The 25,763-nt window shown below is 43.4% G+C and overlaps 1 protein-coding gene across 2 annotated transcripts in view; it reads right to left on the reverse strand.

The window, feature by feature from the left end:
• sfxn2 (sideroflexin 2) overlaps positions 1 to 25,763 on the reverse strand; it is an 82,904-nt gene that overhangs the window by 14,090 nt on the left and 43,051 nt on the right. For both annotated transcript variants that reach the window (XM_060842510.1, XM_060842511.1), the window contains exons 8-9: positions 21,359 to 21,425; positions 4,543 to 4,592 (exon numbers count right to left, since the gene is read on the reverse strand). In XM_060842510.1, the coding sequence (XP_060698493.1) occupies positions 4,543 to 4,592; positions 21,359 to 21,425 (117 nt within the window). The remainder of the gene's footprint in view (positions 1 to 4,542; positions 4,593 to 21,358; positions 21,426 to 25,763) is intronic.

The following is a 25,763-nucleotide window of genomic DNA, read 5'->3' on the forward strand; positions in this document are numbered from 1 at the left end:
AGTCCCCTATTCCTGCTTCCCCTCACCCACCTCCCCATACCCTTTGATCCCTTTTGCCCTAAGACCTACATATAACTCCTTCTTGAAAACATTCAAGGTTTTGGCTTCAACCACTTTCTGTGGCAGCGAGTTCCACAGGCTCCCCTCTCTCTGGGTAAAGAGGTTTCTCCTCATCTCAGTCCTAAATGACCAACCCTGCACGCTTAGACAGTGACCCCTGGCTCCCAGGGATTGGGAACATCCCTCCTGCAATTATCCTGCCTAGTCATGTTTGAAAGTCTATATACATCTTCAATGAGGTAACAGTCGGAATCTAGGAAGGGAGTGTGTTTAGCAGCAAACAGGGAGAGGGAATGACTCAATTCCAAATGGTTAATAAGTCAGGAAGAGTAATTCCTCAGGACAAATATCCTAATACCTCCTTGCGTCAGATAAACAGGTTCTACACTATTTAGTCCTGCGACAGTAAATTCCACTTCTGGTTCTTACATATCTGACAGAAACAACACTAAATTAAACTAGCTGGAGTCATCAAGACCTAAAATACAAAAAAAAAGTCAAAGTCCTTCTGAAGTGAGGGGGCAAAATGCTTTGCACCCTTTACCCAGCCCCCCTAATATTCAGAACACATGAAGTCAATGGAAATTATCACTGGGGGAGGGAGTGAATTGTACAACAAATTTATCATCCTCTTTGCTTTTCCAGCCATGTCTAACTTCAGACCAAAGCCTCAGTGAATCCGCCAGGTTTGCTATGATGTTTTTGGCTTAGGTCCAAGGACAAAATAAAAGCAGCTTCACACAGCAGCTTGGGAACAGATCATGAAAGAATTTATCCACCTTCAGTCTGGTGTGTTTAAACCAAGGACACGAGATGAAAAGAAATTTCAAAACTTTATTTTACTTTTCAGAAATAAACTCTGCTTTCTAATCTGTTTGAAGAGGTGGCCTTGTCCTTCTTGCTGTCTGATTTTTGAGGTGAACGTCACCTATTGAACAAATTCACAAACTAATGCTTGGCTTGTTTTCTATTGCACAACTTACTACTTTTGATATAAGCAGTACTGAACATTCAGTGCCCTTATCTTGCACACTCCTCAAACTAATCTCTCCTGAATAGAGCACAGTAGTTTTCACTATCTCCATTTAGCTTTATGGAGATTAAGAACTTTTTTAAAAAAGACCTTTTTATTCAACAATGGTCAGGTATAGCACTGGGAATGGCCAGCTTTTCAACACTATTATTCTGGAGTATATGTCATCAGCTATTTCAACAACGTGTTCAGAATTCTCCAAACATTTTCACAAAGGAAAAATGCTACTCGTTTCTACAAAATGGGGACTTTTAAATTAGTTATGATCAGTCGCAGTAAACAGGGCATCCTGAGAGGGGAGGGTACTAGCCAAATTACATTGTTTCCCGATAAACATGCCCCAGCCACAGAGAGCTACAATCAACAAAACCAACTGAGTGTCATTGCCAAAACAGTAGGTTAGGAGTTAGATACAGGGGTGAGGACATTTTATTGAACTTTGGACAACTTCATTGTGAATACAATATCTAGCTTATGGCACCAGCAAGTAAGGGAAGCATTCAAGCATTGGATAATGTGCAGTGACAAGTAAGGATCCTTAGTTTCCAAGAATTTTGAGGAAAGACTTAAGGAACATTAGCTTCTCATGCTAAAAAGGAGGCCTTCGTTAAAAAATATACAAACGTATATGCGTTTGTCCAGGAAATGGAGAAGAGAGTAAACTGAATATCATTTTAATTTAAACAGATGAAGACAAACCAAGCTTGAACTGGTAAAAGGCAAACTAGAGATTGATGATCGGGAACCACTCCCTCGCATAAAAAGATGGGGACAGACTTTCACATTGAAAAGTGGAAGCAAAATTCTCAAAATCCCCTAAAAGAAGACTGGATGCCACAATAGTGCCAGGGAAGTAATCTCCAATACCACTGGATATTTTAAGATGGGACTGAAGGAGCTCAATTCTTCAATCTAGTTTGTAATCTTGAGATGAGGATTTTAAATTGGGTATATGCTATAGCTTCAGTTAATGGATGTCAAAAGAGCTTTTAAAATTGTTTGGATTATAAAGATAGATGAGATGAGGAAGCAGGTAAAATATAAAAAGATCCTTGTCGTGATGACTAAGCAACAATATGTAACGATACATGAATAAGGTAGAGTCTCGGGTAGATAGGATAGTGAAGAAGGCTTTTGGCATGTTTACCTTTATTGGTCAGAGAATTGAGTATCGGAGTTGGGAGGTCACGTTGCAGCTGTAGAGGACATTGGTTAGGCCATTTTTGGAATACTGCATTCAATTCTGGTCTCCCTGCTATCGGGAGGCCTTTGTGAAACTTGAAAAGGTGCAGAAAAGATTTACAAGGATGTTGCCGGGGTTGGAGGGTTTGAGCTACAGGGAGAAGTTGAATAGGCTGGGACTGTTTTCCCTGAATCGTCGGAGGCTGATTTTATAGAGGTTTATAAAATCATGAGAGGCACAGATAGGATGAATTGCCAATCTTTTTCCTAGGGTAGAAGTGTCCAAAACTACAGGGCATAGGTTTAATGTGAGAGGGGAAAGATTTAAAAGGGACCTAAGGGGCAAATTATCATGGAGAGGGTGATAATTTGCAAAGAGGGTGGTGCTTGTATGAAACAAGCTGCCTGGGCAAAGGGTGGAAGTTGATAACAATAACAAAGGCATCTGGATGGAAATATGAATAAGAAGGGTTTAGAGAGATATGGGCCAAGTGCTGGCAAATGAGACTCGATTAATTTTGGACATCTGGTTGGCACCTATGAGTTGGATCTAAGGGACTTTTTCTGTGCTGTATATCCCTATGACTTTAAGTCAATGATGGGCAAGACAATAGACAATAGGTGCAGGAGTAGGCTATTCTGCCCTTCGAGCCTGCACACCATTCAATATGATCATGGCTGATCATCCTTAATCAGTATCCTGTTCCTGCCTTATCCCCATAACCCTTGATTCCACTATCCTTGAGAGCTCTATCCAACTCTTTCTTAAATGAATCCAGAGACGGTGCCTCCACTGCCCTCTGGGGCAGAGCATTCCACACAGCCACCACTCTCTGGGTGAAGACGTTTCTCCTCATCTCTGTCCTAAATGGTCTACCCCGTATTTTTAAGCTGTGTCCTCTGGTTCGGGACTCACCCATCAGCGGAAATATGTTTCCTGCTGCCAGAGTGTCCAATCCTTTCATAATCCTATATGTCTCAATCAGATCCCCTCTCAGTCTTCTAAACTCAAGGGTATACAAGCCTAGTCACTCCAGTCTTTCAGTGTAAGGTAATCCTGCCATTCCAGGAATTGACCTCGTGAACTTACGTTGCACTCCCTCAATAGCCAGAATGTCTTTCCTCAAATTTGGCGACCAGAACTGCACACAGTACTGCAGGTGTGGTCTCACCAGGGCTCTGTACAGCTGCAGAAGAACCTCTTTGCTTCTATACTCAATCCCTTTTGTTATGAAGACCAGCATGCTATTAGCTTTCTTCACTGCCTGCTGTACCTGCATGCTTGCCTTCATTGACTGGTGTACAAGAACACCCAGATCTCTCTGTACTGTCCCTTTACCTAAATTGATTCCATTTAGGTAGTAATCTGCCTTCCTGTTCTTGCCACCAAAGTGGATAACCATACATTTATCCACATTAAACTGCATCTGCCATGCACCTGCCCACTCACTTAACTTGTCCAAGTCACCCTGTAATCTCCTAACATCTTCATCACATTTCACCCTGCCACCCAGCTTAGTATCATCAGCAAATTTGCTAATGTTATTGCTAATACCATCTTCTATATCATTAACATATATTGTAAAAAGCTGCGGTCCCAGCACTGATCCCTGCAGTACCCCACTGGTCACTGCCTGCCATTCCGAAATGGAGCCATTTATCACTACTCTTTGCTTCCTATCAGCCAACCAACTTTCAATCCAAGTTATTACTTTGCCCCCAATACCATGCACCCTAATTTTGCTCACTAACCTCCTATTTGGGACTTTATCAAAAGCTTTCTGAAAGTCCAGGTACACTACATCTATTGGATCTCCCTCGTCCATCTTCAGAGTTACATCCTCAAAAAATTCCACAAGATTAGTCAAGCATGATTTCCCCTTCATAAATCCATGCTGACTCTGACCTATCTTGTTACTACTTTCCAGACAAAATCGGATTCTATTCTTTACACTGTCGCTCCAACCCTGCGTCACCTAGTTACTATTGAAAAGCCTGGTGACATTGTCTGGTTAATTTAACCACTGGGAGTCTACTTAGGGAAACAAGCCCAGTGTTTACAAAGCTGTTGACATGCTGAGCAGCTCCAGGACTGGTGCCATGTTAGTGCTTAAATATATTTGGTTATAATATTGGTCACATTACACCATTAAGAAACAAAGGAGTTGCCATGGCAATGAATATTTCTTCAGAATGGTGTCCTCTTTAGCACAGGACATGTTTATCATAAAACTAGGATTTTAGTTTTAGGAACAAGTTCCACTTACTTGCATGAATGGATACCTCTCTACATATTCCATCATGATTGGGAGAATAACTAGAAAATAAAAGGAAATCAATTAAAAAAACGACATCCAGCAATTTCTTTTGTTGGAAACTTTGATTACTTTGGTCAGTGATCTGAAATTCTGATTCTCTCTCCCCAGACACATCTAATCTTTTATTATTTCAGCTTTCCAGCATTAGCAGCATCTTATTAAATCTTTATTTGCTTGTAGAAAGCAGGGCTTTTAATCTGTTCACCCAACCACTCTGTGGAATGACTTTTCAAAATCTTTGCTCTAGTTCCATTTTGCAGATGACCAACAACTAAGAAAGATACAAGCTAGACATATTGCTGCCCAGTTACCTCCCGGCAAGTCAAATCAATTTTGGAGTCCTCTTGCAACAACACTCCAGTGGCACCAATTGTAGAACCAAGACTTCTTGCAAGCTAGAGATGTCTGCTATCACCTCAGTTAGATCTGCCATTTCAAATCAGCCCTGACAGCCAATGTGAGCCAGTCTGACCTGGCAGATACACTTCCTGGTTGGTCTAAAGTCCAAGACCCTCATGAAATGAATGGCTTGGCCTCAGGGTTGATCCTCTTTGTAACTAATATCAAAGTTAGAAGTCACATGAGATCAGGTAATGGTCCAACAAGTTTATTTGGAATCACGAGCTTTCAGAATGCTGCCCCTTCCCCAGGTGAAGTGGGGGGAAGTGTGCTGACAAAGGGGCAGCACTCTGAAAGCTTGCGATTTAAAATAAACTTGCTGGACCATAACCTGGAGTCATGTGACTTCTGACTTGTCCAACCCAGTCCAACACCAGCACCTCCATCATAACTAACATCAGTGGAATACTTAAAGGTAGGAAGGAAAGGATGGAAACATAGAATGGCAGGTAAACAACTGAAGGTGTTAACTGTGGCTCAGTGGGAGACACACAATAAGCTGGATGGTTGTGGATTCATGTCTCTTTCAGGACATAGGCAGACACTCCAATGTATTGTTGAGAAAGTCGTGCACTTCAAATGAGACATCAAATTAAAGTGTGCCCTTTCAAGTGTGAGTAAAGAAAATCCCTTCTTCTCATTACTGAGAGCTCTTCCTTATCAGTTTATAGTTAGAAGCTGGATTATAACCACGGTGTTGCTTTGCTGAACTCCGCGGAGAGTTTTGCTTGAATAAGCCTGGTTATGATTGCAATTCACTGGGAGCAGCCCTGTCTTGTGACATAGGATGGAGGGTTTACTGTCAGTACAGTAGAAATTCCAGCAGCTACAATAGATCAGAACCCTGATTATACACCATTCTAAGATTAGATTTGCCTGTTGACGTCACCAAGAACTGCAGAGCATTTTAACAGTAAAGAGGCAAGTACAACACCCATCCTGTTTCAAAAGGTCACTGTCCTGCTGCCAACATTGGCGTTAGCCTGGGCTGCTCGTTGGGAAACAGGCACTAAGTTAGCATAGCTAGCTGCAAAACCTATTGTACAAGCTGGAGAATTACTTGGAATGGAGAGTTAAAGAGCAGGAAGAGTTATGTTACAGCTGTATTGAACTTTGGGCAAAGCACACATGGAGCACAATTCTTACACACATGACAGCATGGATACTGAAACACAGCAGAGGGTGCAAGGAAAAAACCCTGCAAGTCCAAAGCCAGAATTGAGAGACAGATTTTCAAGAAAGTTCAGACAAACAGGGTTCTTTTCTCAAGAATTAAGAACATGAATGCGAGCTGACTGGCTTGCATTACAGATAGCCAACATGGACTTGATGGGTCCAATGGCCACCTAATGTGCCATGATGTTTCAGTGACTCCATGTGGCCTTTTTATTAATTTACAGGATGTGGCCTTCACTGTTCAAGCCAGCACTTATTACCCACCCATAACTACTCAGAGGGTAGTTATGAGTTGATCACATTGCTATGGGTCTGGAGTCACATACAGGTCAGACCAGGTAAGGATGGCAGTTTCCTTCCTTAAACAATAGGTTTTTCCAACAACCAACAATGGTCATCATTAGACTCTTAATTTAAGTACTGAACTCAAATTCCACCATCTGCCATAATGGGAATCAAATCCTGGTTTCCACAACAATACCTGGATTAATAGTCTAGTGATAATACCACTCAGTCATCCCCTCTCTCTGATAGGAATCTTTAAAATTATAGAGGAATTTGTTAGGGTAGAAATACAGAAGATGTATATTGATTGATTAATTTATATTGATTGATTAATTTATATTGATTGGTTATTGTTGTCGCATGTAATGTTTCCGCTCATTAGAACCAAAACCAGGGACAATAAATAAGACAGTGACATGTATGTTAGAGGATGGTTAGAGTGTGGAACTAACTCTGACAGGGAGTGGCTGAAGTGAACATTAGATTCATTTAAGGGGAGTACAGACAATTACGAGGGAGAAAAAGAATGGAAGGATATTCTGACCGGGTAAAGTGCAGGAGTTCGAGAGGAAGTGCGAATGGTACAGACTAGATTCTGTACTGTACAGCCACGTACATCACTTTTAGCTTTGCCATTAAGGTTCCAAATTATTTAGCCTCTGTCAGCTCTGCTGGTTGACATTGTATTAGCAAATCACTCACAGATCTTCACTTAGTCCCCCGGGAGGAGTGAAGCAATATCTGAGACATGGCTTTATCTCCAATTATTCCTTTCTCTTTCCTAATGATAAGGGGGTCATCAGACACCATCTGGGCACTCTCCAAGGTGTTGGTGTTAGGATCATGCTTCAGGGTGTTTGAATGGTAAGTCTATTATTCCCTTATGTACCCCTGGTGCATGAGCATTTCATTGGCAGGTTATAAGATCTTGCACTTGTAGTGTTCCTAGTTCCTGAAGATGCAGAATCATATATATGGTTACAACTCCACAGGGGTCAATAACTCTCCAAGACCTTGTGCGAATAGGTTGCTATTCCGTGAGGCAGCCCGATTACAACTTCCTGTTTTCTCACAGGGATGATGGGACAATGATTAGAAGCTCTCACCAGCGCTAATACAGAAATCCCTGACAAAGACTCTCCCATAAGAAAAGCAAGGGGCAGATGACTCAGTCTAACCAGACCGGCTTGGTCCCGATGGGTTTTCATTTCATGAAAACAATTTTTATATGGAATTAAATACTCACAAACGCCATTAATCAAGCCCAGTGAAAAGGAACACTGGCTTTCAGCAAAATTTTTGCTTTCTTTTATGAGGCAGACACCAAGATGTCAAGCTGCCTGGAAAACCTTATATAATTTGCACTTCACAGTGACAGAAAAATGGGGAGCATTAACTTAACATGGAGGAGTGAGAAACAGCCAGGAACGCTCAAACAAAATTTTTTAAAAATGTTCACACATTGAAAGAGAATGCACAGGGAGAGCAGGTTGCCACAAAGCGGGTGAAGTTTCAAACAACTTTTACAAGCCTCCAGAGCTCAGCCGTCATGGGTTATGATGTCATGTGAACCCCTTCAACAGGTTACGCCCCAGTGATGGCATTCTGAGCTGGCTGTCAGTCTCTGTGTAAAGAAACTGTGTCCCTGTGCCACTTAATCCCGCAGTTTTAAGAGATGGTCTTGTTGAATGCTATAGCAGGTTTCTGTGGCTCTGTTTCTTATACCATTCAAGTAAATAGTACTTAAAACAAATTTTGTCAGAGGTTTTATTCAATCTTTGCTCCTCGATAAACTATCTTTGTGTCTTGGTTTCAATTCTCTAATACCCAGGTAAACATACAATGCTAGGAAAGTAATTGTTATCTAAAATGTGAACCAAATTTTCTGAATTGGCTCTTAAAAAATCTAACCTCGTGTATGGTTATTGCAATGTATCAGATTCATAGCAGGCTTCACAATTAATTGTGGATGCATTGTTTCTCCTTGTTGGAGTATCTCAGATCAGAAAGTATGATGTAAGGGGTTGCCTATTTAAGAGAGAGATGAGGAGTAATTTTTTTTCCCCTCAAGAGGAGAACAAATCTGTGGAACTTTCCAACCACAGAGGGTTGACCAGGTTGGATCATTAAGGCTGAGATAGACAGACTTTTAATCAGTTATAGGGATGAGGCTGGGAAAGTGGAGTTGAGAATTATCAGATCAGTCATGGTCTCACTGAATGACAAAGCAGACTCAATGTCTGAATGGCCAATTGCTGCTTCTACACCTGAGGACAGGAAGCAGCATTGTTCGACAATTGAGGTATTCATGACCCACAATTCCTCACATTCATAACTGTACAATTAGTTCTCCACTCATCCACAGTGTGTTTATGCTTTTTAATGACGAGCTGTACACACAGTGATTAAATCCTGTTTTCAGCATCTGAACAGGGGCTAACTTGGTAACAGAGTACAGTACAGGCGAGGTCAGCTGGGGAGTGGGTGGAGGGCCATGGTAGTGAGGGGGATGTCAGCTGTATGAATGGATGAACATTGTGATGCCACCGCAGTTGAGGAACTGAATGGGATTTTGGCTTTAATCCTTAACAAATGCTCATTTTACTGAAATGAAAGCTTCTACTTATAGGCAACAGGAAGGAGTTGGAGTGGGTGGAGTGGTGGGAAAGGGTGATGAAATGGTCCAGAAAAAGAAGGGATGTCATCGTAGAGAAGTGCAGCAGTAGGGATGAGGAGGGTGGAGGGAAAGGAGTCATGGGTGGTTGACAATAACCATATTGATTTTCAGCAAGTCAAATGTAAAGTTTAGCTTTCATATGTTTATTTATAAGTAAAAAATGAGGTCTGCAGATGCTGGAGATCACAGCTGCAAATGTGTTGCTGGTCAAAGCACAGCAGGTTAGGCAGCATCTCAGGAATAGAGAATTCGACGTTTCGAGCATAAGCCCGGGCTTATGCTCGAAACGTCGAATTCTCTATTCCTGAGATGCTGCCTAACCTGCTGTGCTTTGACCAGCAACACATTTGCAGCTATGTTTATTTATACACAAGATGTGCACATCACAGGCTAGGACATCATTTATAACCCATCCCTAACTGCTTAGGAAGCAGAGAAGAGTCAACCACATTGCTGTTCATGTAGGCTAGACCAGGGAAGGGATCTACCATCCTTCTCCAACTTAGTCAATCAGATGTGCTTTTCCAACAATCAACAGTGATTTCTTGGTCATCATTAGACTCCTAATTCCAGATTTTTATCGAATTCTGAGTCCATCATCTGCCAAAGTGGGATTTGAACCCAGGTTCCTAGATTAACATTCTAGCGATAATACCACTAGGCCATTGCCTCCTCAGAGAGTGCAAAGATATGCAGGTTAGGGTGGACTGGCCATGCTAAATTGCCTATATTGTCCAGGGATGAGTAGGTTAGATGGGTTAGCCAGGAGAGATACAGGGTTACTGGGATAGTGTAGGGGTTGGGGAGTCTGAATGGGTTGCTCTTTGGAGGGTCAGTGTGGACTCAATGGGTCAAATGGCCTGTTTTCACACTGTAGGGATTCTCTGAGAATGGAAACAACGTACTGAGTTGGATGATCAGCCATGGTCATATTGAATGGCAGAGCAGGCTGTAATTTAGCACCACAAGCAGACAGAGGTCATCTCACCCAGGACAGATTACTGACTTGCCTCAGAGAGATTCTGGTATTCTAATCATCCTCAGCACTGAATCTGTGCAGAATGGTTTCGGGTTATTGAATGTATTTATTTTGAGGTTATTCATTGACTTTTTTTAAGCCTTTCAGGAGAGGTTAAGGTGGAATCAGAGTGGGGATCCTTTATATTTGTAGCTGTGAGTGATTTTGTGGTGGGGGCATAACCCCTAGCTCTGCGATATGGCATTCCACTTTGATAGAGCCCAAGCCCCCTAATGATTCCCCACTTTCACTCTGCTCATGAACAAATTTCCACTCCCTCCCCCATCCCATCCTCTCCCAACCCCACCAAATAGAGACTGATTGGTAATCCGACACTCAATTCAACCACGAGAGACGGCAGGAGCCACCACACTGCACAGCTTTTGTTCCCAGCTCCCCCACCATACAATGGAAAACCCAGACCAAATGCTGTTCACTTGTCTACCATGCCTCGTCACATCACTCTTATACTAGCCTTCGGTCCTCTGTGGGGTCAAGTCTAAGGTGTACAGCATGGAAGAAGAGCCTTCGGTCCAGCATGTCCATGCTGACCAGATATCCTAAGCTAATCTAGTCCCAGGTTGTAAGTTTGCTCCCTGAGCTGGTAAATTTGTTCTCAGAAGTTTCATCACCATGCTGGGTAACATCATCAGTGAGCCTCCGGTGAAGCGCTGCTGTTATGTCCCGCTTTCTATTTATGTGCCTTGGTCTGTTGTGGTGGGTGATATCACTTACAGTTCTTCTTCTGAGAGGTTGGTAAAAGGGGCCCAGATCAATATGTTTGCTTTTTAACTAAGTATTGTTATTGAGAAGGTGATTTTGAATTTTTTATGAAAATGTAAAATTGCTACAAAATAATATAATAATCTTGCAATATAACAACAATAACACTAAACAAACTGCTATTCTGTTCCACAAACAACTTAGGAGAAAACAAAACTCTACACAAACTACAATTCAATATATAACTAAATCAAAATAAAAAGAAACTAAATTAAACCGAGTTGAATCAAGACAAATTAAATTAAGTTACAACACTCAGTGCAATCCCATCAAAGCTCCTCACCATCAGGAGCATCAATGGGCATACCCATATTGTTCAGAATTCTTCCTCCCAGGGGCCCCTGGGCCACCAGACACAGCCCTCATGGATATACAAAGGCCCTAACCAATATAGCTGACATGTCTGTGTCTATATGGTTCAAAAAAGGCCGCCATGTCCTATAAAAAGATTCCGTTTTTCTGGTGCACCATACTAGTGAGGAAATCCAGGGGGATGCGGTCCATAACTAACCTATGCCACCCCAAGAGTCCTGGGGGATTTTCCAACACTCAGCTCATCAGGATGTTCTTCCTCACACAAAATGAAAGAATACTAAATACTTTCTTTTCATGTTGGTCCAAAAGGGGGAGAGTCAGCAAATCGAAGAGGAGGGACACTGAATCTACCTTGAGCTCAGTTCCCAGACCCCTTCCCAAACACTCGCGATAGCGTCCAATACCTACCAAGCTTGTGGCATGACTACAAGCAATGAGTAAGAGTGCCAACACCTGTTTTACATTTGGGACACACTGGGCCCGCTCCTGTCTTAAATTTCGCAAGCCGCTCCGGTGCCAAATGAGCCCTGTGGATTACCTTCAATTGCAAAGCCTGCGTCCTGTTGCAAATCAAAATCTTCCTTACATTCTCCCAAATATCCTCCCACTCCTCTGGTGAGATCTCCACCTCTAATTCCTCAGCCCAGATTCCACACAGCCGCTCGATGTCCTTCGAGACATTACCTCCTAATAAATGATAGCGGGTGTTGACCGAGAGAGCACCCATGGACCAATGCACTCTCCTCTCCATGTCCAACTTACAGGGACTAACCATTAATGTAGTCTTTTTCTGTATAAAGTCCCTGACCTGAAAGTAACGAAAGAGATCCCTCCTGGATAGTTCATATTTCTGGCTCAGCTGCTTGAAAGACATCAAGGCCTCCCTGTCAAATAAATCTCCCAAACAGGAAACTCCTCTGGACTCCCAGAGCCTAAAACCAGAATCCATTGATCCTGGCTGGAATCCTACCACTCCTACTGTGGGAGTAAAAGGGGAAGTGGCTTTTGTAAATTGTGTTCATCTTGCCGCACCATTCCCCTTGCTTTAACTGTGTCAAGGACAATCAGATATCTGCAATGGTCCATAACAGTCCTTATCTTGTCCATGAACAACAGATTAATGAGGAGCCATTTTGCCTGAGAGGCCTTGATGTCCAGCCTTGACCCCAGGTCCTGGCAGTCCAATCAGGCACACAAGATAGTAGAGAACTTCGTAGGTATTTCTTAAAGTCTAGAAAATCGGCACCCCCCCCCCCCCCCCCACTCCACCATCCCCCGCAGAAGCTGCAATTTGGCAAGCTTAACAAGAGGCCACCGGTGATGCCAGATAAAAGATTCAAGCCAACTGTTAAGCCTCCCTAGCGCCTGCCTGGGCAGCATCAAAGGAAGCATTCACGTAGGACATAATAAACGAGGAAGAACATTCATTCTGCCCAACCAGGATATCGGAAGATCCTCCCAGTGCTGAAGGTCCTGTCTTATCTTCTCTAGCAACTGCACAAAGTTAGCTTTATATAATTGACCAAAGACCTCCCTGTGACCATCTGAAAGGGAATCGGATTCCACCCCAAAGATTGGGTATGCTAATAAGACCCCCCTACAGGCATGGCCTCCAATTTCATAAAATTGATATTATTGCCTGAGAAAGAGTCAAATAACTTAATCACTTGTATTAAATGGGGCACAGATGTTGTTGGGTTAGTTAGAAAGAGAAGAACGTCATCTGTGTAAAGGGTGATCTTATGCCCTCCTGACCCTACCTCTGGGGCAGTTATATTGGGGTCCCTCCGGATGGCCTCTGCCAACGGCTCAAGCACCAATGCAAATAATGACGGTGAAAGGGGGCACCCTGTCTGCTGCCTCTGCTAAAACTAAAAATTGTCAGGCCTTATACCATTAGCAAGCACCGCTGCTTTTGGGTCACTACATAACACTGCCATCCACTTGGCAAAGACCCCTCCAAGACCAAACCATTCCAGGACATTAAAGAGGTATGGCTAGTCCACCCTGTCAAACGCTTTCTCTGCAACTTGGGAGACTACCAAGCCTTGAATCAAATCTTGCTGGTATACATGAACCATATTTAGCACACTCCTAATACAATTGGAGGACCTGCGACCCCTAGTAAAACCTGTCTGGTCCTCCCGTACGATAAAGGGCAAGAACTTCTCCAGCCTCAACACCAGCATTTTCGATAAAATTTCAAAATCCATATTTAATAACAACATGGGCCGATACGAAATACAATCTGCTGGGGCTTTCCTTCGCTTGAGAGTAAGAGAAATATTTGCTTCTCTCAGAGAGGATGGGAGACAGTCCTGACTGTGAATAATTGTACATATCCAGCCAGTATATTTATAAACTCCTTATAAAACTCACCTTTGAAATCCGTCTGGGCTGGCACTTTACCACCCTGGAGCAGCCTCGCCACCTCCTGTATCTCTTGGATTGTCAGAGGGGCATTCAAAAGAGACCCTGCTCTGAAGTTACACCTGGGAGGTCCAAGATCTTAAAAAGAGGACTCCACCTTCTCCAATCTGTCCTCACAGCCCTCCAACTAGTACAACTCAGAATAGAACTTCCTGAATGCTGCATTAATCTTTCTGGGATCAGAGGTGATAGAACCAGCAAACTCTCAAATGGATGTGATAGATTGGGGGGGGGGGGACTCTTCTTTCTGGCTAAGTATGCCCGACACCTACCCGGTCTATCATCATATTCTAATAACCTCTGTTTTGCAAAGGAAATCTTCCTCGTTGCTGTCTAGGTGAGTGCAGCATTCAAAACAGCCCTGAAGGCTGTAATCCACTGCAACTTATTTACAGGCGTTCTGTCAAAATATGCTGTCTTGGCTGCCCTCAGCCAAGCCTCGAGTAGATGCTGCTGCTGTCCCCTCTGCCGCTTCCAAGTTGCCGATTAGGAAATAATCAAACCCCTTGCATAAGCCTTGGCAGCCTCCAAGAGCACCAATGGATCGCTGGCTGTACCCGAATTAATGTCCCAAAAAACGTTTAATTCCCGTGAAAAATACTTAACAAACGTGCTATCCTTCAGGAGGAAAGAATCCATGCGTCAATGCCGCGAGCCTGTCCCATCGCCACTGATCTTAACCTCCATGTACACTGTTGCAGGATCAGAAATTTAAAAATCACACAACACCAGGTTATAAGCCAAAAGGTTTATTTGGTAGCACTAGTTTTCGGAGCGCTGCTCCTTCACCAGGTGGATGTGGAGTATAAGATTGTAAGACACAGAATTTATGGCAGAAGTTGACAGTGTGATGTAACTGAAATCATATATTGAAAAATTTCAGTTACATCACACTGTAAATTTCTGCTATAAATTCTGTGTCTAACGATCTTATTCTCCACAACCACCTGATGAAAGAGCTAATGCTTCCAAATAAACCTGTTGGACTATAACCTGGTGTTGTGTGATTTTTAACTTTATTCACCCCAGCCCAACACCGGTATCTCCAAATCATGATCAGAAATGGCTATGTTCCCAATTCTGCAGGACAGCACTGAATTCAAAAAGGCCGAAGGGGCAAAAACATGTCAATGCTAGTACAGTACTTATGTGGGTTAGAGAAAAAGGTGAAATCCCTACCCTCAGGGTGAAGACATCTCCACACACCCACCAATCCAGCTCCTTGTTCAGGTCCACCAGCTGCCTGGATTGAGGGGATATACCTGCGAGACCCCTCAGTCTCCTGTCCACTTCGGGATCCATAAGCTGGTTAAAGGCCCCCCCCCTTTTAATTGTATGATGTGCCCCAAGGGCCATCAGCCTGGAGAACGCATCTGTTAAAAATTTGAGGGGGTGTGCCGGGGGGGGGGAAACTATACATTCAAGATCCCATATTCCTCTCTGTGTATTAAAGCTTTAAGGATCAGCAACTGCCCATATTCATCCCTAATTTGATTGAACAACTGAAATGGAGGATTCTTCTGAATGAGTATCGCTACTTTTCAAATTAAAGGATGAAAAGAACACCCGGCCAAACCCTCCTTGCTGTAACTTTAAGTGCTCCTTATTGGTTAGATGTGTTTCTTGCAGCAAGGCTATAGAAACCCTTTCTTTTCTAAGGCTTTGAAAGTATCTTTTTTTCTCTTACTCGGTGAATGACACCTCTTAGTGTTCCAGGTGCACCATTTAAATGAATGATTAGTCATTGCTGTCCAAAACAGCCCATAGCCGGGAGGAAGATCTCCATTTTTAGCACGCCAAGTAAAAACAGTAAACAGTTCGTATAACCTTGAAAATACAACTACAAAAACTACCAAATCAAAACTTCTTCTTCTATAATGAACCAACATATAACACAAATAAGAAGAGACTTTCCCCCTTTCCCACAGGAGGCACTCATACTACCCATTAACCCCTCTATGGCTCCTTCTAGCTGAAGCCATGCCCCAAACCCAGACAAAACAATGTAAAAAATGTTACATGCATCTTACAATAAGAAAATTAAAAGTGGGCACTCAGCCCATCGCATCCATACCAACCCCCTCTCCCCAAATCATCCCTTGCTACCCCCATACTAAGAGAGAGAACAGAAAGTGAATGATAGAGAAAAAAATAAAGGATAACATGAGAAGAGAAGGAAGGAAGTGGAGGGAGAAAGAGAGAGAGAGAGAGAGAGAGAAAGAGAAAATGGGAGACCCCACGTATTAAAAGGACAAAACCAGATAAATCAGGCAAACTACAGAGAAAATTAAGCAAACACTATTGTCCTTATTATTTGAGCCAACTAGTCTATTTTAAGCTATCCAGGAAGTCCTTTGCTTTTTCCGATGAGCCAAAATTAAACATGAACCCTCCTTGGCTGAAATGCAATATTGCCGGATATCTTACCGAGTACTGAATATTCAAGTCCCTCAGCCTCTTTATTTTTTACCTCATCAAAGGCCTTTCTCTTACGGATCACGACCACAGAAAAGTTTTGGAAAAAGATAATTCTTGAATCTTTACATATCAGAGCCTGTGGATCCTTGCCCAGTGCTCTAGAAGCTTCCAGCGTCATTTGTCTGTCTCTATAGTGCTGGAGCCGCACTAGGACCGGGCAGGGATGCTGGTCCGATCTGGGCCTGCGCACAGCGACCCGGTGGGCCCGCTCGACCCGCACCCGGCCTGCCTCGACTTCCAGCTTCAAACACTGCGGGAGCTATTGCTCCAAGAAGCTGACGAGCTAGCCATCCTCTTCCCGTTCCAGCAGCCACACCTGGCTGATGTTCATCCTATGGCCTCAATCTTCGAGGCCTTTTCGACCTGCTCCTCCAAGGTCCGTACCTGCCGTTCCAGGGCCTGGACCCGACCCGGCCAGGATTCCATCACGGTTTCCAACACCGCGGCCCGCCGCCCAAAATGCTGGATCTCCTGGTCAGGCAGCATAGCCAAGATTGGGCCCTGCCTTTTCTGGGTCTCCTCCATCGCTGAATCAATCTTCTCTTGGAGTTTCCCAAACTCCGAGACTAGGCTCTGCTCCACAGATAAGTCCCCAGGAGCGTTCACAGAGGCTGATGCCATGTTCACAGGAATGTCTGGTACTGCTTGTTGTGAACCTCGTGGTCCTTGTCCCTTAGTCATTTTTTTATTTCTTTAAAAATAGCACTGAAACTAATATATATATAGCAGTTCAGAGGGTCTAAAACCAGTGATTTGTACCACAATGGGTAAGAAAGGGAGGGTGAATGCACTTTGTCTGGGTTTGTGCAGAGCTTATCAGGGCAGACCTACTAGATCACCACCATCTTGAATCTCCCCAATACATTTGTTAATGGAGTTCTGGTTTGAATGCCAGGCCTCAAGGAGTTCCTGTGCGTGTCTTTGTTAACCTGTCCCAGGATGGATATATTGTCCCAGCCGACCTGGTGTCCCTCTTTGTCTGTGTGTATGGATACCAGTGATGCTAGTGTCTTTTAGTGGCTAGTTGGTGCTAATGTATCCTGGTGGCTAGTTTCCTGTCCATCTGTCCAATGTAATGTTTGTTTCAATTCTTGCAGAGTATTTTGTATATGACGTTAATTCTGCTGGTTGTTGTTACAGGGTCCTTTAAATTCATCGGGAGCTGTTTCAGTATGATGGTAGGTTTGTAGGCTACCATTGTGCCAAGGGGCCGGAGTAGTCTGGTTGTCATCTCCGAGATGTCTTTAAGGTATGGCAGGGTGGGTAGAGTCTCTGGGCATGTTGTTTCTTCTTGTTTAGGTCTGTTGTGCAGGAATCAGCGGACTGCGCTTATCAGCTACCCATTGTCCAGGTGTTTTTCCTTGGCTTCTTGTTGCTCCTGGGTACCTCAGTGTGTTGTGACTCATTTAATTAATGTCCTGATGCAGCTCAGTTTGTGGGTGTGGGGATGATTGCTCCTGTAGTTGAGTATCTGGTCAGTGTGTGTAACTTTCTTGTAGATGTTGGTCCCTAACCTAGTCCCATTTGCCAGCACTTGGCCCATTTCCCTCTAAACCCTTCCTATTCATATACCCATCCAGATGTCTTTTAAATGTTGTAATTGTACCAGCCTCCACTACTTCCTCTGGCAGCTCATTCTACACACGTACCACCCTCTGTGTGAAAAAGTTGCCCCTTAGGTCCCTTTTAAATCTTTTTCCTTTCACCCTAAACTAACGCCCTCTAGTTCTGAACTTCCCCACCGCGGGAAAAAGTTACCTTGTTTATTTACCCTATCCGTGCCCCTCGTGGTTTTATAAACCTCTATGAGGTCACCCCTCAGTCTCCGATGCTCCAGGGAAAACAGCAGAAAAATGTATGGACACATCAGCAACACTTCCCTATCCCTGTAAAGCAACGAGAAGGAACGGCAACTTCTGTGAAAATATTTTTTTTAATCCAATGTGATAAAGGCAATGAACTCTGGAGTGATTGAGTAGTTATTTTTGGAGGCGAAGCTGGTATCCGTATAGCAACAAAACTAGATCTGGCTTGTCAAGAGCCAAAGAGTGATCAGTAACACCTGGGTGCAGCTTGATCCGTGACTTGTTTGAACAAGTCTCTTTAAAAAACATTGGTGTCTCTCCCTGCAGACTGAACACTCTACTTAACAGCAAGACTGCTTAAAACAAACCTCTAATCTTCCAGGAGGTACTTTCTGTGCCGCGGTAACATGTGCCAGATTGGTGTGAATTGCTAATCAATGTGATAGCTGGGAGGAAACCTACCTATTACATTCATGTTAAAGAGAGATCCCATTTTAGTTTGTTGGCATGAGGATTTTTTAAAACTCAACAAGCAGATCTCTTCCCCTGTGAAAGATGTCCTCACAATATGCAAAAAGAGACAAGTTCTGACTTATTTCCCATCATCACTGTCACCTGCTGAAAGATTTCCTCAACAAATAAGGAAAATATATTTCCTCGGGCCAGGCTGGAGGATATGGGGGATTTTCTATGTTTTTGTCAATCAGATCCAGATCTGTATGTACTGACCCAGTCGCATTTCTTCCTGCAGTGGAAAATAAGACCAAAAATACCGGAGATCTGTAGCCCCAGGTGGTCAGGCCTTTGCAGGAAATTCTTCTAAAAGCAGTGATTCACCTGCTTTTAAAAAAATACCAATTGGCCAGCAACTGTAAAGAAAATGTCCAAAACAAAGGTTTTATCGAAATGTCTGAAGGTTATTGCTATTATCAACTTGGGGAGGAGGGGGGAGATGATGGCCGAATGGTGTAATCGCTAGACTATTAATCAAGAGACTAGGAGAAAGTGCAGACTGTGGATGCTGGAGGTTAGAGTTGAAAGTGTGGTGCTGGAAAAGCACAGCAGGTCAGGCAGCATTGGAGGAGCTAGAGGGTTGACATTTCGGGCTTTAGCCCTTCATCAGGAAATTGGGGGAGGGGGTTTGGGGAGGTGTGTGTGAAGGGGACTAAGAGATAAATGAAGGGGGTTGGGACTTGGGGGGCGGGATGGTAGCTGAGAAGGTGACAGGTAGGTGAAGGTGGGGGGGTGATGGTGATAGGTAGGAGTGGATGGTGGGAAGGAAGTTGGATAGGTGGGACAGTTCAAGAGGGCAGTGTGAGTTGGAGATTGGATTTGGGATGAGGCCGGGGTGGGGGGAATCCAGAGACCCAGGTAACATCCTGGGGACCTGGGTTCAAATCCTACTACAGCAGATGGTAGAATTGAATTCATTTTGAATTTCTTAAAAATCTGAAATTAAGGGTCTAATGATGACCATGAATCCATTGTCGATTGTCAGAAAAACCCATCTGGTTCACTAATGTCCTTTTTTAGGGAAAGAAACTGTAATCCTTACCTGGTCTGGCCTCCATGTGACAGCATCGTGATTGACTCTAAAGCTGTTCTCTTTGGGATGGGCAATAAATGCTGGACAAGCCTGAGGTGCCCTCATGAGGTGAATGAATTAAAGAAAGCCAACAAAAAAAACTGGAATAAAGTTTGTTACCGTTTGTGATCATTTTATTTTGGGTGTCGGTAAACAAATAATCAGATTAAATCAGAAGTTGCTGGAAAAGCTCAGCAGGTCTGGCAGCATCTGTGATAAGAAATCAGAGTTGATGTTTTGGGTCCAGAGACCTTTCCTCAGAACTGATGTAGCTATGAAAATTTTGGTTTTATAACCCACACTTTCCCAGCTACCATCAGTTCTGAGGAAGGGTCGCCAGACCTGAAATGATAACTCTGATTTCTCTCCACAGATACTGCCAGACCTGCTGAGCTTTTCCAGCAACTTTTGTTTTTGTTTCTGTTTCACAGCATCTGCAGTTCTTTCAGTTTTTAAATGATCAGATTAATCAAATTCAATTTTACTGTAGAATTTCTGTTTGTGCTTGAATAACTGATACCACTATAATGAAGCCAGTACCAAATGACTCATAGCTATAGAATAGTTGAACACTGGAAATTCATACAAGGTCCTGGAATGTAAGTGGTATCCTGGAATCCAGGGTTTTCATTGGTTGAATGTGTTTATTATTTTAATTAACCTGTTCGGATATCAACTGGGCCAAGTGAGACTTGATCCAGGCCTCCTGGTTCAGAGTAGGGACATGTGCCGGAAGAGCTTTCTTTGAAACCCAGACATTTTACTGAATTCAAATTTCAGCATCTGCCTTGGTGGGATTTGACATTAAGACCACAGAAAATTAACCCTGGGTTATTAATTATTAGGAGAAAGTGAGGACTGCAGATGCTGGAGATCAGAGCTGAAAATGTGTTGCTGGAAAAGCGCAGCAGGTCAGGCAGCATCCAAGGAGCAGGAGAGTCGACGTTTCAGGCATGAGCCCTTCTTCAGGAAGAAAGGCTCATGCCCGAAACGTCGACTCTCCTGCTCCTTGGATGCTGTCTGACCTGCTGCTGTTTTCCAGCAACACATTTTCAGCTTATTAATTATTAGTTATATCACTGTTACACACCGCCTACTCCCTGGAATTCAGGGAGGTAGGTTCAAAACAGTCTGTCTAGGCACGTTATGAATTGCAACTGGAAGAAGTGGGATTTGAACCCAGGCCTCTTAGCCCAAAAGGGGGATACTACCAGTTTGCTGCAAGAACCCACTGGAAACCAGCCTATACCTGGGAAGAGAGAATTAAGGCAAAAAGAGATGGGGGAGGGCATTATGCCAGCAACAAAAAATATAATGACAACAATAATGACTTGCAAGTAAGTAACACAATTAAAAGTACCTTTAAGTTACTACAACAAACCAATGTGCTTCAAAGATCTAAATCTAAACTGGACAGATGAAAGAGGATGTGCATTTGATTCCAGCGTTGAAAAATCCTGACAGAAATTGGTGAGACATGTTATGGACAATGCTGACCCGATAATAATTTAAGGGTTCATAATATTTACTAGTTCACTGAACAGGCACAGTGAATGCTAAACTAGTTTAAGTATTCAAATAACTAATGGGCACATTCCAAAATCAGTGAAAGGAAGCCGAAAACATGTCGAGAAAGTAATGAGAATTAAGTAAGGGCTTAAGTAACAGTGACCTGCCAAAAGGAACAGTTTTATCTAAACAACTATACAATCTACCATCCTGGCCCATTACCTCATCAGAAGACTCGCTTCTGTTTAACCAAAGATGGACCTGAGCTATCTACAGATACAAATGGTGTTTTTTTAGATACTTACTCATTCCCGGAGCGGCCATGGTAACTCTAGAGATTACTACTTGTGTGATACCCTTTACAGCAGCAGTCTAAAACACAAATGGACACACAAGACATAGATGCATCAGAAAGGGAGAAATCAAACAGCAGAACTGCCTCCTACTTTGCAGTCTCTATAAAGATCATTTACAAATACATGGATAAAGGTTATTTCCTGCTGGATAAATATTCTAGATTGATAACCCTATGGGAGGCTTATGACAATGGTGTAATCCGACATACATCTAACATCTTTGAATGCTGGTGATTACTTGCTGAACTGAACTTAAGAAAGCAATTTATAGGTGGTGAACACATATTTGAATAGCTACTAACAAAACGAAGCTGCGCCTTTGGGAGAGGTTTGTACATTCAGTCAAGTTAAAAAGAACAAAGTCCTCAACAAATGCTGCACAGTTCAGTTTGCACATGCTCAGTTGTGCATTGTCCAACATCAAACGGGAAACATCTGGGAGGATTTGCGTTTGATCTGTGGTCTATATTGAGTTCGTTAATCTAGGGGCAAAGCTAAAATATTAGCCCAAGAATTAACCTCTATTTTCCATGCCCACTTAAAAGGGACCTAAAGGGGCAACTTTATCATGCAGAGGACTGTGTGTGTATGGAATCAGCTGCCAGAGGAAGTGGTGGAGGCTGGTACAATTACAACATTTAAAAGGCATCTGGATGGATATATGAATAGGAAGGGTTTAGAGGGATATGGGACAGGTGCTGGCAAATGGGACTAGATTAATTTAGGATATCTGGTTGGCATGGATGAGATGGGCCGAAAGGTCTGTTTCCGTGCTGTACATCTCTATGAGTCTATGACCCTCTCTCCAACTGGGTTTGAGAGAGGAGAATACACAAGCTGCCTGAATTCCCCTCTTTTCCAAGTCCCTAGTGTGCAACCAGATAGTAGAGGTGAGTGGGTCACCTTGCTCTTCCATATCAGATAAACCAAATGCTTTTAAAAAAAATCCTCCTTCAAAAGACTGCCTCCTTGCCCTGAAGGTGCGGGCTCAAACTGGGATAGGGTTCTATGTCTGTGAGATGTCCTTTGTTAACCCCACCTACATGGACATTCTTCACACTTGTGATTACACAGCCAGCAAGTCATATGTGCATCACAGACTAATCTATTCATGCTCAGCCACAATTAGAAATGTCATGGGGTGAGAGTGTGGTGCTGGAAAAGCACAGCAGGGCATGCAGTGTCCAAGGAGCAGGAAAATTGACGTTTCAGGCCTAAGCCCTTCATCAGGAATTATCCAGATTCCTGATGAAGGGTTTATGCCCGAGACGCCGATTCTCCTGCTCCTCGGATGCTGCCTGAGCTGCTGTGTTTTTCAGTGACACACTCTCGACTCTGATCGCTGCAGTCCCCCCTTCCTCCTCCACGATCAGAAATGGACTACCATGCTAATTTTTCTTCTGTCTGTCAAAAAGGTGGCCTGCACCATTGTCAGAACTCTATTGCCATGCATGTACCTGAAGAGTTGGATGATCCCAGCCAGGTATGAGTGATTCAAGGGAGAGGAAGACAGTTCCAAAGTGGGTACAGGAGGAGGAGATTTGGGGGTACATGTTCATGGATTGTTGAAGGGTGCAGGGCAGGTTGAAAAAGCAATGAAGAAAACACACGTGGTCCTGTGTCTTAGAAATAGGCTCAAACACAAAGAAGTTACAGTGAACATTTATAAAACACGGCTTTGTCCTCAACTGGAGCTCACACCAAACACAAGGAAAATCGTGAAGACTTTAGGAAAGCTTCACAAGAATGATTCCAGGGATGAGGAATTTCAGTTGCTTGGGATGACAGAACTTAAACATTGCCAAAAGGAAACAAAAACTCAAAGCTTTGATTCTTGAACTTGTCAGAACTCATCAGGATGCAAGAATGGACTTGAAATAAAAAGGGCTGCCATTTTAAATAGCATGAGAAGAGGGTGCTGACTGGTTGAACCTGGTGATCAATATGCAACTTCTTATCTTCTTTTTTCAATGTTTAGTTTTGGTTTTTATCAATAGGGTCGGAGAAGCTGAGGGTGTTGTCCTTGGCAAAGAGAGAATGAAGAGAAGAATTGATAGAGATGTTCAAAGTTATGAAGAAATGTGAACAGAGATAGAGAGAAACGGTGCCAATTGGCAGAAGGATTGGGATTTAGAGGAAGGTGATGTAAGGTGACTTATGTAGGAAACGACAGCAACATGAGGAAATATTTTTCATATGCAATGAGTCTCTGGAATGTGTGAAAGGGCAGGTAGCAGATTCAATTGAGATCTTCCAAGAAAATTGGATCGTCAGAAGAGAGAATATTTGTAGGGTTCCAGAGAAATGACAGGGGAGTAGGACAACGCGAGTTGCTCTTGCAAAGAGTGAGTATAGACATGACACACCCAACAGCCTCCTTGTCAGCTTTAACCAAACTTATACACTTCTATACTGTGTTTTGATTCTTCAGATTGAACTCTCCGGTTCTGCTCTCAGCCGACCCAGAGGCTGGACCGCCCCAGTGCTGTTCTTGATACAATTACTCAGGGGTCTACAAGAATGGCCTTGTGATGCCTCACCTGCAGCGACCCCTCATTGCTCCTCATTACAGGGACATACTGACAGCCACTGAGAGTCTCCCCCTTCAAACAGGTTGAAGTGAATGAGTTGGTGGACCAACATCTTGTCTCAAACCATCTCATTATTCTGCAATCTGGACACGGAAGCTGCAAGCCACAGTGCTGGTAACATACTTCCCACTTATAAAAAGTGGGCATGATTATCATTTACTGATAGAATACTTGTCCCTGAACTTTAGAACCTAAGGCAGCAGGAAGTAAAAGGCATAGTGGGAATGGAGATACCTCTACCAGACGTCTCATTACCAGTAAAACAGTCAGAAAGAGCTGTAGGAGAGAATTAGATTAGATTAGATACCTACAGTACGGAAACAGGCCCTTCGGCCCAGCAAGTCCACACCGCCCCTCCGTAAAGTAACCCACTCAGACCCATTCCCCTACCCTATATTTACGCCTGACTAATGGATCCAACACTATGGGCAATTTAGCATTGCCAATTCACATGACCTGCATATCTTTGGACTGTGGGAGGAAACCAGACCACCTGGAGGAAACCCACGCAGACACAGGGAGAATGTGCAAACTCCACACAGACAGTCGTCCAAGGCGGGAATCAAACTCAGGTTCCTGGTGCCGTGAGGCAGCAGTGCTAACCACTGAGCCACCGCGCTGTGAACATGTAATTAGTAAAATTTAATTTAAACCCTAAATGGATTTGAGGCATGAGCAACCAATTTTAAATGAACAATTAGTTATTGGAATAAGAAGCCAATATTATCATACATTAAATGTTGAGGCGACCACGTCTATATGACCATAAGACCATAAGACATAGGAGTGGAAGTAAGGCCATTTGATCCTTTGAGTCCACTCCACCATTCAATCATGGCTGATGGACATGTCAACTCCACTTACCCGCATTCTCCCCATAGCCCTTAATTCCTCGAGACATCAAGAATCTATCAATCTCTGCCTTGAAGACATTTAGCGTCCCGGCCTCCACTGCACTCTGCGGCAATGAATTCCACAGGCCCACCACTCTCTGGCTGAAGAAATGTCTCCGCATTTCTGTTCTGAATTGACCCCCTCTAATTTTAAGGCTGTGTCCACGGGTCCTAGTCTCCTCGCCTAACGGAAAAAATTTCCTAGCTTCCACCCTTTCCAAGCCATGTATTATCTTGTAAGTTTCTATTAAGTCTCCCCTTAATCTTCTAAACTCCAATGAATACAATCCCAGGATCCTCAGCCGTTCCTCGTATGTTAGACCTGCCATTCCAGGGATCATCCATGTGAATCTCCGCTGGACACGTTCCAGTGCCAGTATGTCCTTCCTGAGGTGTGGGGACCAAAACTGGACACAGTACTCCAAATGGGGCCTAACCAGAGTTTTATAAAGTCTCAGTAGCACAACGCTGCTTTTATATTCCAACCCTCTTGAGATAAGTGACAAGTCTAGAGCAGTGTATGGTCTCCGTACCTTAGCAAAGATACATTTTCCCTAGCAGGAGCACACCAAAAGTTCAACCAATGAACCCCTGGTGATGGAGGGGTTCTCCAGCTTTACCAGACTGATTCCTGAGATGGTGGGAAGAGACGTACAGGTGGAGATTGGATTGGATAGGACTAACTCGCTGGGGTTTAAAAGAAAGGGGAGGGGGACCTGTAGAATTCTACTAGGACTAGACACGGTAAATGCAGGAAGGATGTTCCTGATGACCAGGGAATCCAGAACCTGGGGTCACAGTCTAAGGATATGAAGGAGGTCATTTGGGACTGAGAATGAGGAGACATTTCTTCACCCAGAGCATACGGAG

The sequence above is a fragment of the Hemiscyllium ocellatum genome, chromosome 22 (assembly GCF_020745735.1).
Source record: "Hemiscyllium ocellatum isolate sHemOce1 chromosome 22, sHemOce1.pat.X.cur, whole genome shotgun sequence".
Classification (NCBI taxonomy): Eukaryota; Metazoa; Chordata; class Chondrichthyes; order Orectolobiformes; family Hemiscylliidae; genus Hemiscyllium; species Hemiscyllium ocellatum.